Below are 12,687 nucleotides of genomic sequence, written 5' to 3' on the forward strand. Positions count from 1 at the left end.
AGGGTTCTAACAACCCAGGGCAGCCCCTCAGCATCTCATGGCAGGTGGAGGTGAAGCAGGAACTCCCTCCCAAAAGCCTGAAAGGACTGAGCCCAGCCTGTGGATCCCCACAAAAGAACTCTCCTCTGCTGCTGCACACACAGCTTAGAGGGAAATGCAGATCCTGGAATGCCCAGGCTGGAAAAATCCAATGAACACAGTTGAATGTTGGAGAAACCACAAGATTTTTTAGACCAGAGCTTTGCTTTTACAGGAGAAGTGGAAGAAATTAACTGCAATCCTTCATGGCCAAGGGAAAGCAAGGACAAGGGAAGGGAAGGAATGGTTCCAAGGATGTTCCCCTTGGAGAGATGGATGCTGATAGCCCACTGGGGGTGTGGGGTCCCACGGAGAAACTGGCTTAATGTATATTCTAAAAAGGTCACATATATATGTAATATATATATATATATAAGAGGCTTAATGTATATTCTAAAAAGGTCAAGGGGAAAAAATAAACTCCAGAAAATTCGTTTAGTAAATAAGTAACAAATGGGTTTTTACTTACCTGATTTAGAAGGCCAAACAAAAAACCAAACCTTTTCTTTCCCACAGAAAGCCAAAGGGGAGAACATGAGGGTGTAGACAATTACACCGTAAACATCAGCCATTTGGTGACCCTTTTTCCTTCCTTCACTGGAAAACTCCTTACTTTCTGATGAGATATAGTTTACAAAAAATCTAGTCCTACAAGACAGATAATTCACATTTTGCCTCAAACCAGTTCCTAAAGGATCTGGAAGAAGGGATATGCCTCTTGTTCTGATACAGAAACCACATCATTGAGTGGTGGGGGTTGGGAAGAACCCCCCTCTTGTTCCACCCCCTGCCAGGGACACCTTTCACTATCCCAGGTTGCCCCAAGCCCCATCCAACCTGGCCTTGGACACTTCCAGAGCTGGAGAGCCACCCAGGAGACCCAGACAAAGCCAGAAGGGAATTCCCCAGGGGTTTCTGATTTGTGGGGCAAGCAGAACTAATTTTGGAAAGGGAAATAGATAAAAAGCGACCTTTGGCAGATAGAGCAATTCACAGGCCACAAAACTCAAAAAGAAATTAGGACATTCAACAGTTAATTGCAGTGAGGGACCATCATTCCCAAAAGAGTCCCCAGAGGGACTCAGTAAGATTTTTGTTTGTCAAAGGAACAAGACACAAAGGTGCTAACAGAGGGAGCAATCAGATCATTAATGCTGGAAGAGACCTCTGGGACCATTGAGTACAACTGTTAAGGCAGCACTGCCAAGGCCACCACTAACCCATGTCCCAAGTGTCACATCCATGTGTCTGTGACATTCCTCCAGGGATGGGAGGGCATTCATCTGATCCACAGCATCAGCTGTGCCAGGGCTGAACAACCCTTCCAGGGAGGAATTTTCCCAATATCCAACCTCAACACTGGCACAGACTGAGGCTGTTTCCCCTTGTCCTGTCCCTGTTCCCCTCTTCAGCTGCCTCCTCATGTCAGAGAGTTGTGGAGAGCCAGAAGGGCCCCCCTGAGCTTTCTTCTCCTCATCAGACTTGAGGAAACACTAGAGAGGGGAAAAAACAGCCCATGGGTCACATCTCAGGCCATCACTCTCTCCCAGCCCTTTGTATATATTGGAAAGACTTGGATTCATCAAACAGAAAGTGTGGAGCTGTATGTGAGGGGAAATAGGATCAGTAACCAAAAAACAAAAAAAAACCAAAAAAAACAAAAAAAAAAACCAACAACAACAACAAAAAAACAACAACAAAACAAAACAAACCTATCAAAACACACAGACATACTTGAAAAGTGAGGTGGTTCTCCCTGCTGCTGCTTTCCTCAGGGATGGCCTTTCTAAAAACTATTAACTCCTTGCATGGGAGATAATTTGTCACAGAACTGCTCTTTTAAACTTCACCCTGTTGCGAAAGTGACAAAATAATAGGCCCAACACGAATGCTCAGCAGTGCATTTCAGAAGCAACACGTGGCAGGTTTTTCATTGGGTTCATAAACCATCCTATGAAATAAAATTTTATGCCTGGTAGCAGCAATGTATAATTATTCTTCTGAACAGAACTGATATATATTTGGGCAAAAACTTAGAAAAAGACTCATAGAACATGGAATGGTTTGGATTAGAAAGGAATTCAAAGCTGATCCAGTTCCACCCCCCTGCCATGGGCAGGGACACCTTCCACTGTCCCAGGCTGCTCCAAGCCCCATCCAACCTGGCCTTGGGCACTGCCAGGGATCCAGGGGCAGCCCCAGCTGCTCTGGGCACCCTGTACCAGGCCCTGCCCACCCTCCCAGGGAACAATTCCTTCCCAATATCCCATCCATCCCTGCCCTCTGGCCATTCCTGTGTCCTGGCACTCCAGGCTGTTGTCCCAAGTCCCTCTCCAGCCCTCTTGAAGCCCCTTCAGGCCCTGCAAGGCCACCATATGGTCTCCCCAAAGCTTCTCCTCTCCAGGTGAACAATCCCAGCTCTCCCAGCCTTTCCTCCCAGCAGAGCTACTCCATCCCTCTGCTCATCCTGGTGCCTTCCCTGGGCTCTCTCCAGGAGCTCCAGGTCCCTCCTGTGCTGGCCCCAGGGCTGGGGCAGCTCTGCAGGTGGGGTCTCACCTGAGCCCAGGGGCAGAGGGGCAGGATCCCCCCCTCCCCTGCTGCCCACGCTGGGGCTCAGCCCAGGGCACGGGGGGGTTCTGGGTCCCAGCTCTCACTCCCAGCACCCCCAGCTCCTTCTCCAGGGCTGCTCCAGCTGCTCATCCCCAGCCTGGATCCATCCCAGGGGTTGTCCTGAGCCAGGGGCAGCACCAGCACCTGGCCTGGTTAAACCCCCTGAGATTCTTGCCCCTCTAACAACTCCCCCAAACACCTAAAGAAAAAACATGGGCTTATCAGAAAGAGAAAATGATCCCTAAGACTGGGGTAATGGTATAACACAGAGATAGCTAGAAGGTCCGGGCTTAATGATTTATTCTAATCAGGCCCTATGTTCCTAAACAATTGTGTCAATAGGATAAAAATGTGGAATAGCAGAGTAATGATGAAAAATGATACTTGAATAAAGGAGGAAAAATCTCTGAGAGCCATGGAGCAGAACATTTGGCTTGATTAGCATGACTTTGAAAATCTGAAAGGATACAAGGAGCTTTCACATGAGACTGTGTAACAAAATAAACCAACAAATGAAATTTATGTTTGAGCCAAGCAGGGCTTTGAAATCCATCATTTATTGAATCATTTAGTGTTCCAAGCACTCTGCTGTTCAAAACAAGCAATAACTTAAGTGTGATCCTTATTAGTGATTCAAAGTTGGAATAAAGAGAAAAATTCTGATGTTTTGGAGCAACGATGTTTAAAAACACAGGGGATATGAGGGAGAAACATCAGATCCATGAATTACTACATTTTTCATCCACCATTTTAAGATCAAAATAAAATTAGTACAATTAAAGGAAGCTGGGATATGACCATTATAAAGCCATTTTCCCCCCATGTTTTCTGCTTTCCCTCCCTCCTTTTTGGGGGAAGGGTTTGAAGGGTTAGGAAAACATTGAGGACAGCTCATTACTCACCTGGTCCAGGATCCAGTCTCCCAGTGCCACATCCAGGCACATGTTGAAGAATGGGAAATGCAAAGCCATACCTGCTCACCCAGGTGTGAAAAGGGACTGGGGTTATATCATCACTTTAAATGGAAATTTAGGTGAGGTTTCCTTGGAAGGAAGTAATTTTTCAAAAGTATGCCTGGCTTACAGAAAGCATCTCAGAAAAGTAATGGGAATTTTGTCCTGGGGGACAGACTTCCCAAGATTCTCAGGTGCCTCCTGAAGAGACAGAATCCCAGGATGGCTCAGGCTGAAAGGAGCTCAGTGGGTACCTGGTGGCACCTCCTTGCTCCAGCAGGGCCATCCCAGAGCACAGGGGACAGCATTGTGTTCAGATGGGTCTGGAATATAGCCAGGGAGGAGACCCCACAGCCTCTCTGGGCATGGACCAGGCTCTGCTCCAGGGGCCCAGCAATGGCACCAGAGAAATGGGCAGGAACTGATGCCCAGGAAGTTCCACCTGGACATGAGGATGAACTTCTTCCCTGTGCAGTGCCACAATGACTCAGCTTCTCACTTTCTGGATCTTCTATCAATTCTTTATATCCCTGTTGTGCTCCAGAGGGAAGCAGGGAGGGGCCCTCTGCCTGGACACGACCCTTTGCATCCTGCTCACTGGGTACTGCAACGGGGTGTGCGTGCAAGCCTTCCCTCCTCCAGCACTTCCTCAGCCCTTTGGCACCATGAGCTCTCATTTTTGGTGCAGTTTTGTCCATTTTAACCAAACATTTCATTTCTTGACAAGGTGAGGTGGGGAATTCTTTTGACACAGAAGAGAGAGAAGGAGACCAATTTGGGGGGCCATCACACTGTTCAACATCTCTCCTGGTGTTAACTGGACTTGGAAAAGAACTGACATGGCTCCAACCATTCAGGTGGGATATTGGAATGAAAATCCTCCCTGGGAGGGTGGGCAGGCCCTGGCACAGGGTGCCCAGAGCAGCTGGGGCTGCCCCTGGATCCCTGAAAGTGCCCAAGGCCAGGTTGGACAGGGCTTGGAGCAGCCTGGGACAGTGGAAAGTGTCCCTGCCCATGGCAGGGGGGTGGCACTGGATGGGCTTTGAGATCCCTTCAAACCCAAACCAGTCTGGGATTCCTACACAGGACTCAGCTGAACAAAGGTGAATTTTGAGAGCTGACTTGGCTCAGCAGAGCCCCAGCAGGTCCAAAAAGCTGATTCCAGACTGAGCAGCTCCAGCACTCAAGAACCAGTAGAGTTGGGAATTTTGGAAAGGGAGCACCTACCCAGAGTGCTCACCAGAGCGGAGGGAAGAAGGACAAATGGATGCTGAGCTGCAGGGCAGGAACTCCATTGTTTGACAAAGAACTCACATAAAAGACCACTCCTCAGAAAGCAGAAGATCCATTTTCTCTGACATCAGTGTCACACCTTTGCTGGTGGCACGTGAGGAAAGCTGAGCTCTCAGGACTGGGACAGCTCCATGGGACTCATTGCCATGGGACAATGAGACTGAGGCTGACCTTCCCTGGGAGCTGGTTGGAGCAGCCTCCCCCAGACTTACCAACCCTTCTTTGGGCTCTGTTTTACACTCCAAAATTAGAGCAATACCAAAACACTTGGAAAGCACACTGCAGTTCTGGACACCAATCCCAACCATCACCTCCCACTCCCTGAAGCAAAACTCATTTTAAAAAGCTTTAAAATGTATCAAATCCTCTGATTCTTGCACTGCTTTTCTGGGATTGTGAAGACAAAGACAACCAAAAAGCATTGCTACTGAAACAACATTTGCTGTTGCAAAACTATATGGAAGAAATAATTAGGGGAAATATGCCATTCTTCATTGGCAAAGGTAAATAGACACCCTGGGAATATGAATGGATCACATACTGTAATTTGAGTAATTTATTCTGACTACTCAAACTGTCATAGATGAGCTGTTCAGAAAAATTCCAGTCACTCTGAAGAGAATTTCCAGTAAAAAAAGGAAATCCCAAACACATTTTGAAAAGGCCCTGGCATTACAGAGCAGAATCGTGATCCACAACAATTACCCTTACCTCAAAATGGAGTTTAATTCCTCATTTCTGCCATTGAAACATCACTTCTCTCTCTCTCATCCCTGAAGGCAATTCAAGGACCTCTGCTCCACCTCTACCAATCACACCAATACCAGGTTAGGACATCTGTCCAGACAGCTGACAGCACAAAAATAATTAAATATTTCCAACTCTATCTCTATTTTCTACCCTTAAGAATTAATCAGTTTCTAAAAGGAAAACTTTTCTCTACTACTTCCACCCCAAATTACCTCCTGCTTTTAGAAACCTTGATTTTATTTTTTTAAAGATGTGATTTTAAGAAATAACTGAAAGAGAAGAATTGCAGAGATCTTTAACAACATCTCTTCTTAAGTCCCAGCCACTGCTGATGTGCTGATAAATAGAAGTAGAATAATAAACGGATCCATTTTACAGCTTCCTCAGTCTTTACACATTTGTCCTACATGAAAAACCTAAGAATTTAAATCCATAGCATAAAACCAGCATTAGACATCAAATTGATTCATTACTTCCTAATGAAATCCTTAATACCCAAATCTGGAGAACACATCATTTCAGAACAGAAATGAACAAACAGGATGGAATGAAACAAAAATAATTTCCATAAATTTCATCCTCTTTTCCCATCTCATGAATTTATAAACTAAATCAAATTGTCAGGAAAGAAGTGATACTTCCTAGTGAGCATTTTGACTGAAGCACCTGCAGGCAGAGTTGAGAAGCAACACCTATGAGCCAACTGCTGACATGAAAAATGGGGAAAAAACATAAATAGAAGCTATTAAAAAATAAAAATATTCCATATTTCATCTCACTAAAGTAATTTATTAGCTGAGTAAATTATGGAGGAAATTGTGGACAGTTCTTGGACCAGAGCATTTAGAAAAATAAACCAAGCTGCAGATGGGTGTCTCTTGATCCCTGGGCCTTGTCACAGCCTTCCCACCCCCAGGCAGGGAGGCAGCAGCAGGAAGTCCTGCTGCAGAAACCTTCCTGGAATGTTCCTTGTTGCCAGAGGATTTCTATGGTCCAAGTTAACCCCTTTTTCCAAGTCTAATCAGCACAGTACTAAACAGCCCATGAATGCTTTTACAATCCAGAACCAGAGCCAGTACTTCTTACAGCTCCACTGAGTCTGGATTGGAAGGCACCAGAAAGCTGATCCAGTTCCATCCCCCTGCCATGGGCAGGGACACCTTCCACTGTCCCAGGCTGCTCCAAGCCCTGTCCAACCTGGCCTTGGACACTTCCAGGGATCCAGGGGCAGCCCCAGCTGCTCTGGGCACCCTGTGCCAGGGCCTGCCCACCCTCCCAGGGAACAATTCCTTCCCAATATCCAATCTAAATTTCCCCTCTGGCACTGGGAAGCCATACCCCCTTGTCACTCCATCTCTCAGAAAAGTATCTCTCTATCTTTCTTGCCAGCTCCTTCAGGCCCTGCAAGGCCACAGTTTGGTCACCTGGGAGCTTCTCCTCTCCAGGTGAACAATCCCAGCTGTCCCAGCCTTTCCTCCCAGCAGAGCTGCTCCATCCCTCTGCTCATCCTGGTGCCTCCCCTGGGCTCTCTCCAGCAGCTCCAGGTCCCTCCTGTGCTGGCCCCAGGGCTGGGGCAGCTCTGCAGGTGGGGTCTCACCTGAGCCCAGGGGCAGAGGGGCAGGATCCCCCCCTCCCCTGCTGCCCACGCTGGGGCTCAGCCCAGGGCACGGGGGGGTTCTGGGTCCCAGCTCTCACCCCCAGCACCCCCAGCTCCTTCTCCTTTTAGAGCAGCATCCATAGGAAACCCCAGGCTCCCAGAGGAGCCCAGGGATAAGCAGATGGAGCAGAGCTGCCCAGCCCTGTGCCGTGGCACAGTCCGTGTTCAGCCACGTGGCTCACACGAATCAATACAAATCCACTCATCCTGTCAGAATTCCTCCCAAACATTCCACAAGGGTAACAACTTGTGACAGAAGTTACTCTATCTGGCAGCTATTGGATCTAATGTATCACCTCTCTTCCTATATAAAAACACAAAGCCGGAGTAAACTCCACGAAGCGAGGCCTAATTTGAGCAGATGTTATTATGGGCCTGGGCCTGATCCAGCTCAGATTTGTATTGCTGGCTAATCTAATGTCTTAGACCTGGGATTAACGACTACAGAACAGCATCAGCACGCAGAGACTCAGCAAAACACTGCTGAGACTCATCACCAAAATCTCATAATCCATCTCGACTGCACCTTGAGCTGGAATAGCCAGACTGAGCCTAGACACTCATCCTACAAATGGCCAGATTTAATTCCAAGTTTTATTTATTGGCTGCAATACCTTAATTTAGATCTGCACACCACACCACATCTCCATTGCCAAACCAGATCCTGAGTTGGTGAAGATAAATTTGAAAAAGATGGTCAAAATCTCATAAAAAAAAAAAGCATAAACACTTTAGGGAGCTGTAAGATTGTCAAAGATATGGGAAAAATCTATGTGTGGGCAGGGAGGCATAAAGACAATGGCATGACCTAGATTAAAAATCAGCTGAAGCACTTTCTCCCTGGAAACATTTCACAGGAATGATAACAACATGTAAACTAATAACTTGAATTTTTTCCATTATAGAAACACTACAAAAAATAGTGCACCAAGTAAAAGCAAAATGCAAAGAGTTTTCAAAGTGCCTTTATGGGAAAAATAAGAAAAATCAAGATAAAATCACAGTTTGGTGCCTTTCCACACCCACACATACACTGCAAACTTGGGAAATGCTGTTCTCAGAATCCCTTGAAATGGTAAAACTAAGATGACTTTCCTTCATAAAGCTGATTTTTGAATGATAAGAAGCAATAGGTGAAAATATTTTTGCTTAAAATTAAGGAGTGAGATGCTCATGAAGGCAATACAAGAATATCATGGAATCATTTAGGCTGGAAAAGCCCTCTAAGACTGAAGCACCTTCAAGTCATTAATGAAACAGGAGGGAAAAGCAGGAAATGATTATCGAGCCACAGCTCTTAAGGAATGCATTTCTCGATGTGCTCAGCCACAGCAACCTTCCAAACTGATTTTACTAAACAACTTTTCCCCTTAACCAAAATGCCTGGGATAGTAGGACTCTTCCTTCTTTACGGTTAGTTAGTTCAATTCCAGCCCTTGTGGTCACTGAACATTTCATTTGAGTAATGAATATTCAGAGGCATCACTCCCAGTCCTTATCAGCACACTTAAGCCCACCTCTGGAGGGAGGCTACAGATTTTGTGCCTCTGGGCACAAATCAATCCCTGCTGATTGTCCCTGAAAACCAAGTTAAACCAGTTTAGACCAGCATGGAAATCATCAATGTAATCAGATCCTGAAAATAAATTGGTGCAACAGAATTAGGGGGAAGAAACCCAAACAGGTTTGTTTCCTGCATTTTTGTGCCCTATTTCTTATGAGTGCCTCCCCACAAGGGGTTATGGAAGGGGATTTGTAGCAGGATCACACATCCTCTGCCTCCGCAGGAAGTCAGGCTGAAGAAAAGTTGCTGCTGAGAGAGCAGGAGGATGAAAAAGTGGAAGAATGACACTTGACCCACCTACAGCCATGAAAGCTGCAGTTCCATATGCCAGACATCCCCAAGGAACATGGAGGGAAGAGAGCAGGAGGTTTGGGGATTTGCTCCCATTTTTCATTACAGCACTCACACCATCATAAGAGAAGCAGTGAGGAAAAAACCCAACAAAATCAAATCACACCAACACTGACTGATTTTTCTAGGACGGGAAAGAAATACAAAGCATTCCTAACTGTGGATTTTTTTTGTTCTGGATGGAGGATCAAGATGCCAGTTCCTATTTGTCCTCACATGAAGGAATTCACTTTGGTCTGCTTATTTCCTCTACCCCATCTTCTGCTTTCTTTTCCAAATTCTAATTTCATCTCTAAGTCTTTAAATCTTGCCTTGTAGAAGTCCTTTCCCAAGAGTATACTTTCCATCAAAAGCCTTGACCAAAGAGTCAAAGCCCTTGAGAATTTCAGGCTGTTTGTCTGAAGGGAAAAAGCACGGATGGCTCTGCATGGAGGCCTCCAAAAACTTGGGGTACACTGGCAATGAGAAAGTCTGACCTAGGAATAAGGCTCATTCAGACTTTAAAACAAGATAAAACCAAGTCTCAAATCCAGTAATTAAATAAAAAGAAATCCATGGGCGAAAATAACTCTCTGCCTATAAAAGTCATCCGGAAAAATTCAGTTTTGCTGTTAATATGATCTGAAATACTATCACCCAATTCAGTTCAACACAGGGAAAATCATAAAATAATTCATTTATTCCTTAAGAAAGGTCAAGTTCACTCCTTCCAGGATTGCTCACATGAGCACATTTATCATGTAATTTACTTCTGTACCTAAATTACTTGATATAAAGAGATCTCCATCCCATGGCGGGAAACTGTCAAATCTTAACATCTCTGCTGATCTCAATAACATCTTTAAAGGTCAGGCACAGTACCTGTGTGCCTGACTGTGAAAACAAGCAGCAGTTTTTTGGGAAAATGTTTTTATTCTGTGAGGTCTGCTGGTCTCTGACTTCCTGTGAATTAGGAATGATTGAGCTCAATGTGCCATGGCACAATGGAACTAAATATCTATTTCTAAATAGCAGAATTTTCTATTTATTGCCAGAACACAATGACCACATGCACTGATGGAATAAAATGTCCCAGCCATTGTTTTGAGATCTCTATCCTTAGAGAAGCCATTTCAACCTCAACAACAGACCCTTGGAAGCAACAGTGCCATGGAAGAACTAAAATAAGGGTAAGATTTCACCCTGTAAGTAAGCTAGAGACTTGTTTGTACAGGCAAGAAGAAAATTAGGCAGATTTTTATTTCTGCATCTCTTGGAAATCCCAATATAAAGTTTGGTCACTAGAAATGTAGAACACCACACATTCCTTATTAAGTTTTGTATCTCAGACTGAGTTGGGTTGGAAGATGCCTCAAAGCTCATCTCATTCCAACTCTCTTGCTGTGGGCAGGGACACCTCCCACTAGACCAGGTGGCTCCAAGCCCTGCCAAGCCTGGCCTTGGACACTTGCAGGGATGAGGAGTCCCCAGCTTGAACCTCTCTTTCTAAAGGTTTTCACAAAGGTTTTTTGATGGTAAAGTTGGTTTGGATTTATTTATAACTCCTTGCTGTTAGTACAGATTTATTTCTAATGAGTAGGGAGGATGAAAGGCTACGAGAGATGAGCTATGGCAGCCAAACCATTTCAGCTGAGGGGGTCATTCCACCAAAACTGAGCAGGCCACAACTGGAACACATCAGGATTCAACAGCAGCTGGACAAGAACCAACACATCAAAGAGCACATCCATATTCATAGCCCTCCTTTGGACGCTCCTGACTGCAGGGAAAACCACCCCAGGAGGAGGGAAAAGAGCCTGGTTTTAACAGCCACCCCAGTACCAGAGCTTTTCAGCACACACAGGTGTATTAAAAATTGGTTTATTGAGGAGCTTTACCCATGAATGCATTTATCCATCTGACTTTGAGCAATTCCAACAAGGAAATCCTCCCAGAATAACAGCACAGAGGTTCCACCAGCCTCACCTGGCTTTATTCACCATCTCAAGCACCCATATCTGATAAACCACAACCACACACAGCACAAAACAGGCCCAGCTTCCAAGGTTAAAATAAAAAACCCTAAACACACAGAATAAAAAGCAGGAAAGAGTAGTAACTTACTCTCAGGAGTAATAGCTGATTGTAAAAGGATAAAGCACTTCATCCCATCAAGGTATGTTGCATAAATGCAATGCTCAGACCACAGATTAACAACATGAGAACTCTCTGATTTGTCAAGAGAATTAAAATACTGAAGAAAAGGGACATTCATTTTCTTTTGAAATTTCCATGACTACAACCAAATTCTTCCATTTCAGGGGTGTCCATAAACTCATGTTCTTAAACTTAGAGGGAACCAGCAAGCAACCTTCCAAAAGCCATGTGTGAAACCCAGAAGACCACGTTGCTAACATTCTTTTCATGCTGCAGAGTAAAATTTTAGCTTTACCCAAACAAAACCAGATAATGACCACAACTTTGTCCTCTGGTACTGTCCCACTGACTTAAGAAAAATTCAGAAGGTCTGTTTGCCACAAGGGCCTTAAAGACTGGTTATAAGTAATTTGTGTTATAAATAACTACGAGGCACTCACCGTTGCGACTCTCCTCGTCAATGGGAATTATTGTGGCTGGAGGACCTGTTCTGGCCAACTTGCAATCTATAAAGATGAAAAAAAGAGTTATTTCTCATTCCAAAAGTAGGATCTCTGGGGTTTTGTTGTTGGTTTTTTTTTTTTTTTAAGTCAGCATATTTGGCATGCTGAAGGCAAATAGTCCCTTAAATGTGATGCAGGTATGAGCTAAAACTGATAGTAAAGATACACTCACAGAAGTTCAAAACAGAGCTGCTTGCTTATCCCTTACTCAGAAAAACTTTGTAATGCAAGGGAGGATGTGATGACAAAAGATCTCAGTTATGATCCATATTTAAAACATTTGAACTGCAAAAACATTATATGTTTTTTCCTTTGCATGTCACACACCCCTCAAATCACAGCATCATGGAATGGTTTGGGTTGGAAGGGCCTGTAAAGCCATCTCATTCCCTGCCACTGTCATGGGCAGGGACACCTTCCACTATCCCAGGCTGCTCCAAGCCCCAAAGTCCAACCTGGCCTTGGGCACTTCCAGGGATCCAGGGGCAGCCACAGCTTCTCTGGGTACCCTGGTGCCAGAGCCTCCCCACTCTTCCAGGGAAGGATTGTTGTCACCAGTTGGATGGCTACACTAAGGAATCTGTTTGTGTTTTGCTCTAGAGATCCCGTCAGGAATCTCAATGTGTGTCAGGACACAGGGAATACAATGGTAATTTGACCCAAAAGAAATAACAAAGGAATGATTAAAAGGTATAAATCATAATTAAAGCTTCACAACAGAAACAAACATAATTTGTATTTAATTGCAACAAAAAGGATCTATTTAGTGAATGGAATTTTAATAACTCTAAG

At 44.8% G+C, this 12,687-nt stretch overlaps 1 protein-coding gene across 17 annotated transcripts in view; it reads right to left on the reverse strand.

The window, feature by feature from the left end:
* The window catches only part of PCDH15 (protocadherin related 15), a 332,931-nt gene that overhangs the window by 231,288 nt on the left and 88,956 nt on the right, over positions 1-12,687 (reverse strand). For 14 of the 17 annotated variants that reach the window (XM_053948646.1, XM_053948647.1, XM_053948649.1 and 11 more), the window contains one exon: positions 11,833-11,898. In XM_053948646.1, coding sequence (XP_053804621.1) covers positions 11,833-11,898 — 66 coding nt within the window. Of the gene's footprint in view, positions 1-5,645; positions 5,784-11,832; positions 11,899-12,687 lie in introns of all 17 variants that reach the window. The other 3 variants (XM_053948639.1, XM_053948640.1, XM_053948641.1) reach the window with 2 other exon arrangements.

Source organism: Vidua chalybeata, chromosome 8 (genome assembly GCF_026979565.1).
Source record: "Vidua chalybeata isolate OUT-0048 chromosome 8, bVidCha1 merged haplotype, whole genome shotgun sequence".
NCBI lineage: Eukaryota > Metazoa > Chordata > Aves > Passeriformes > Viduidae > Vidua > Vidua chalybeata.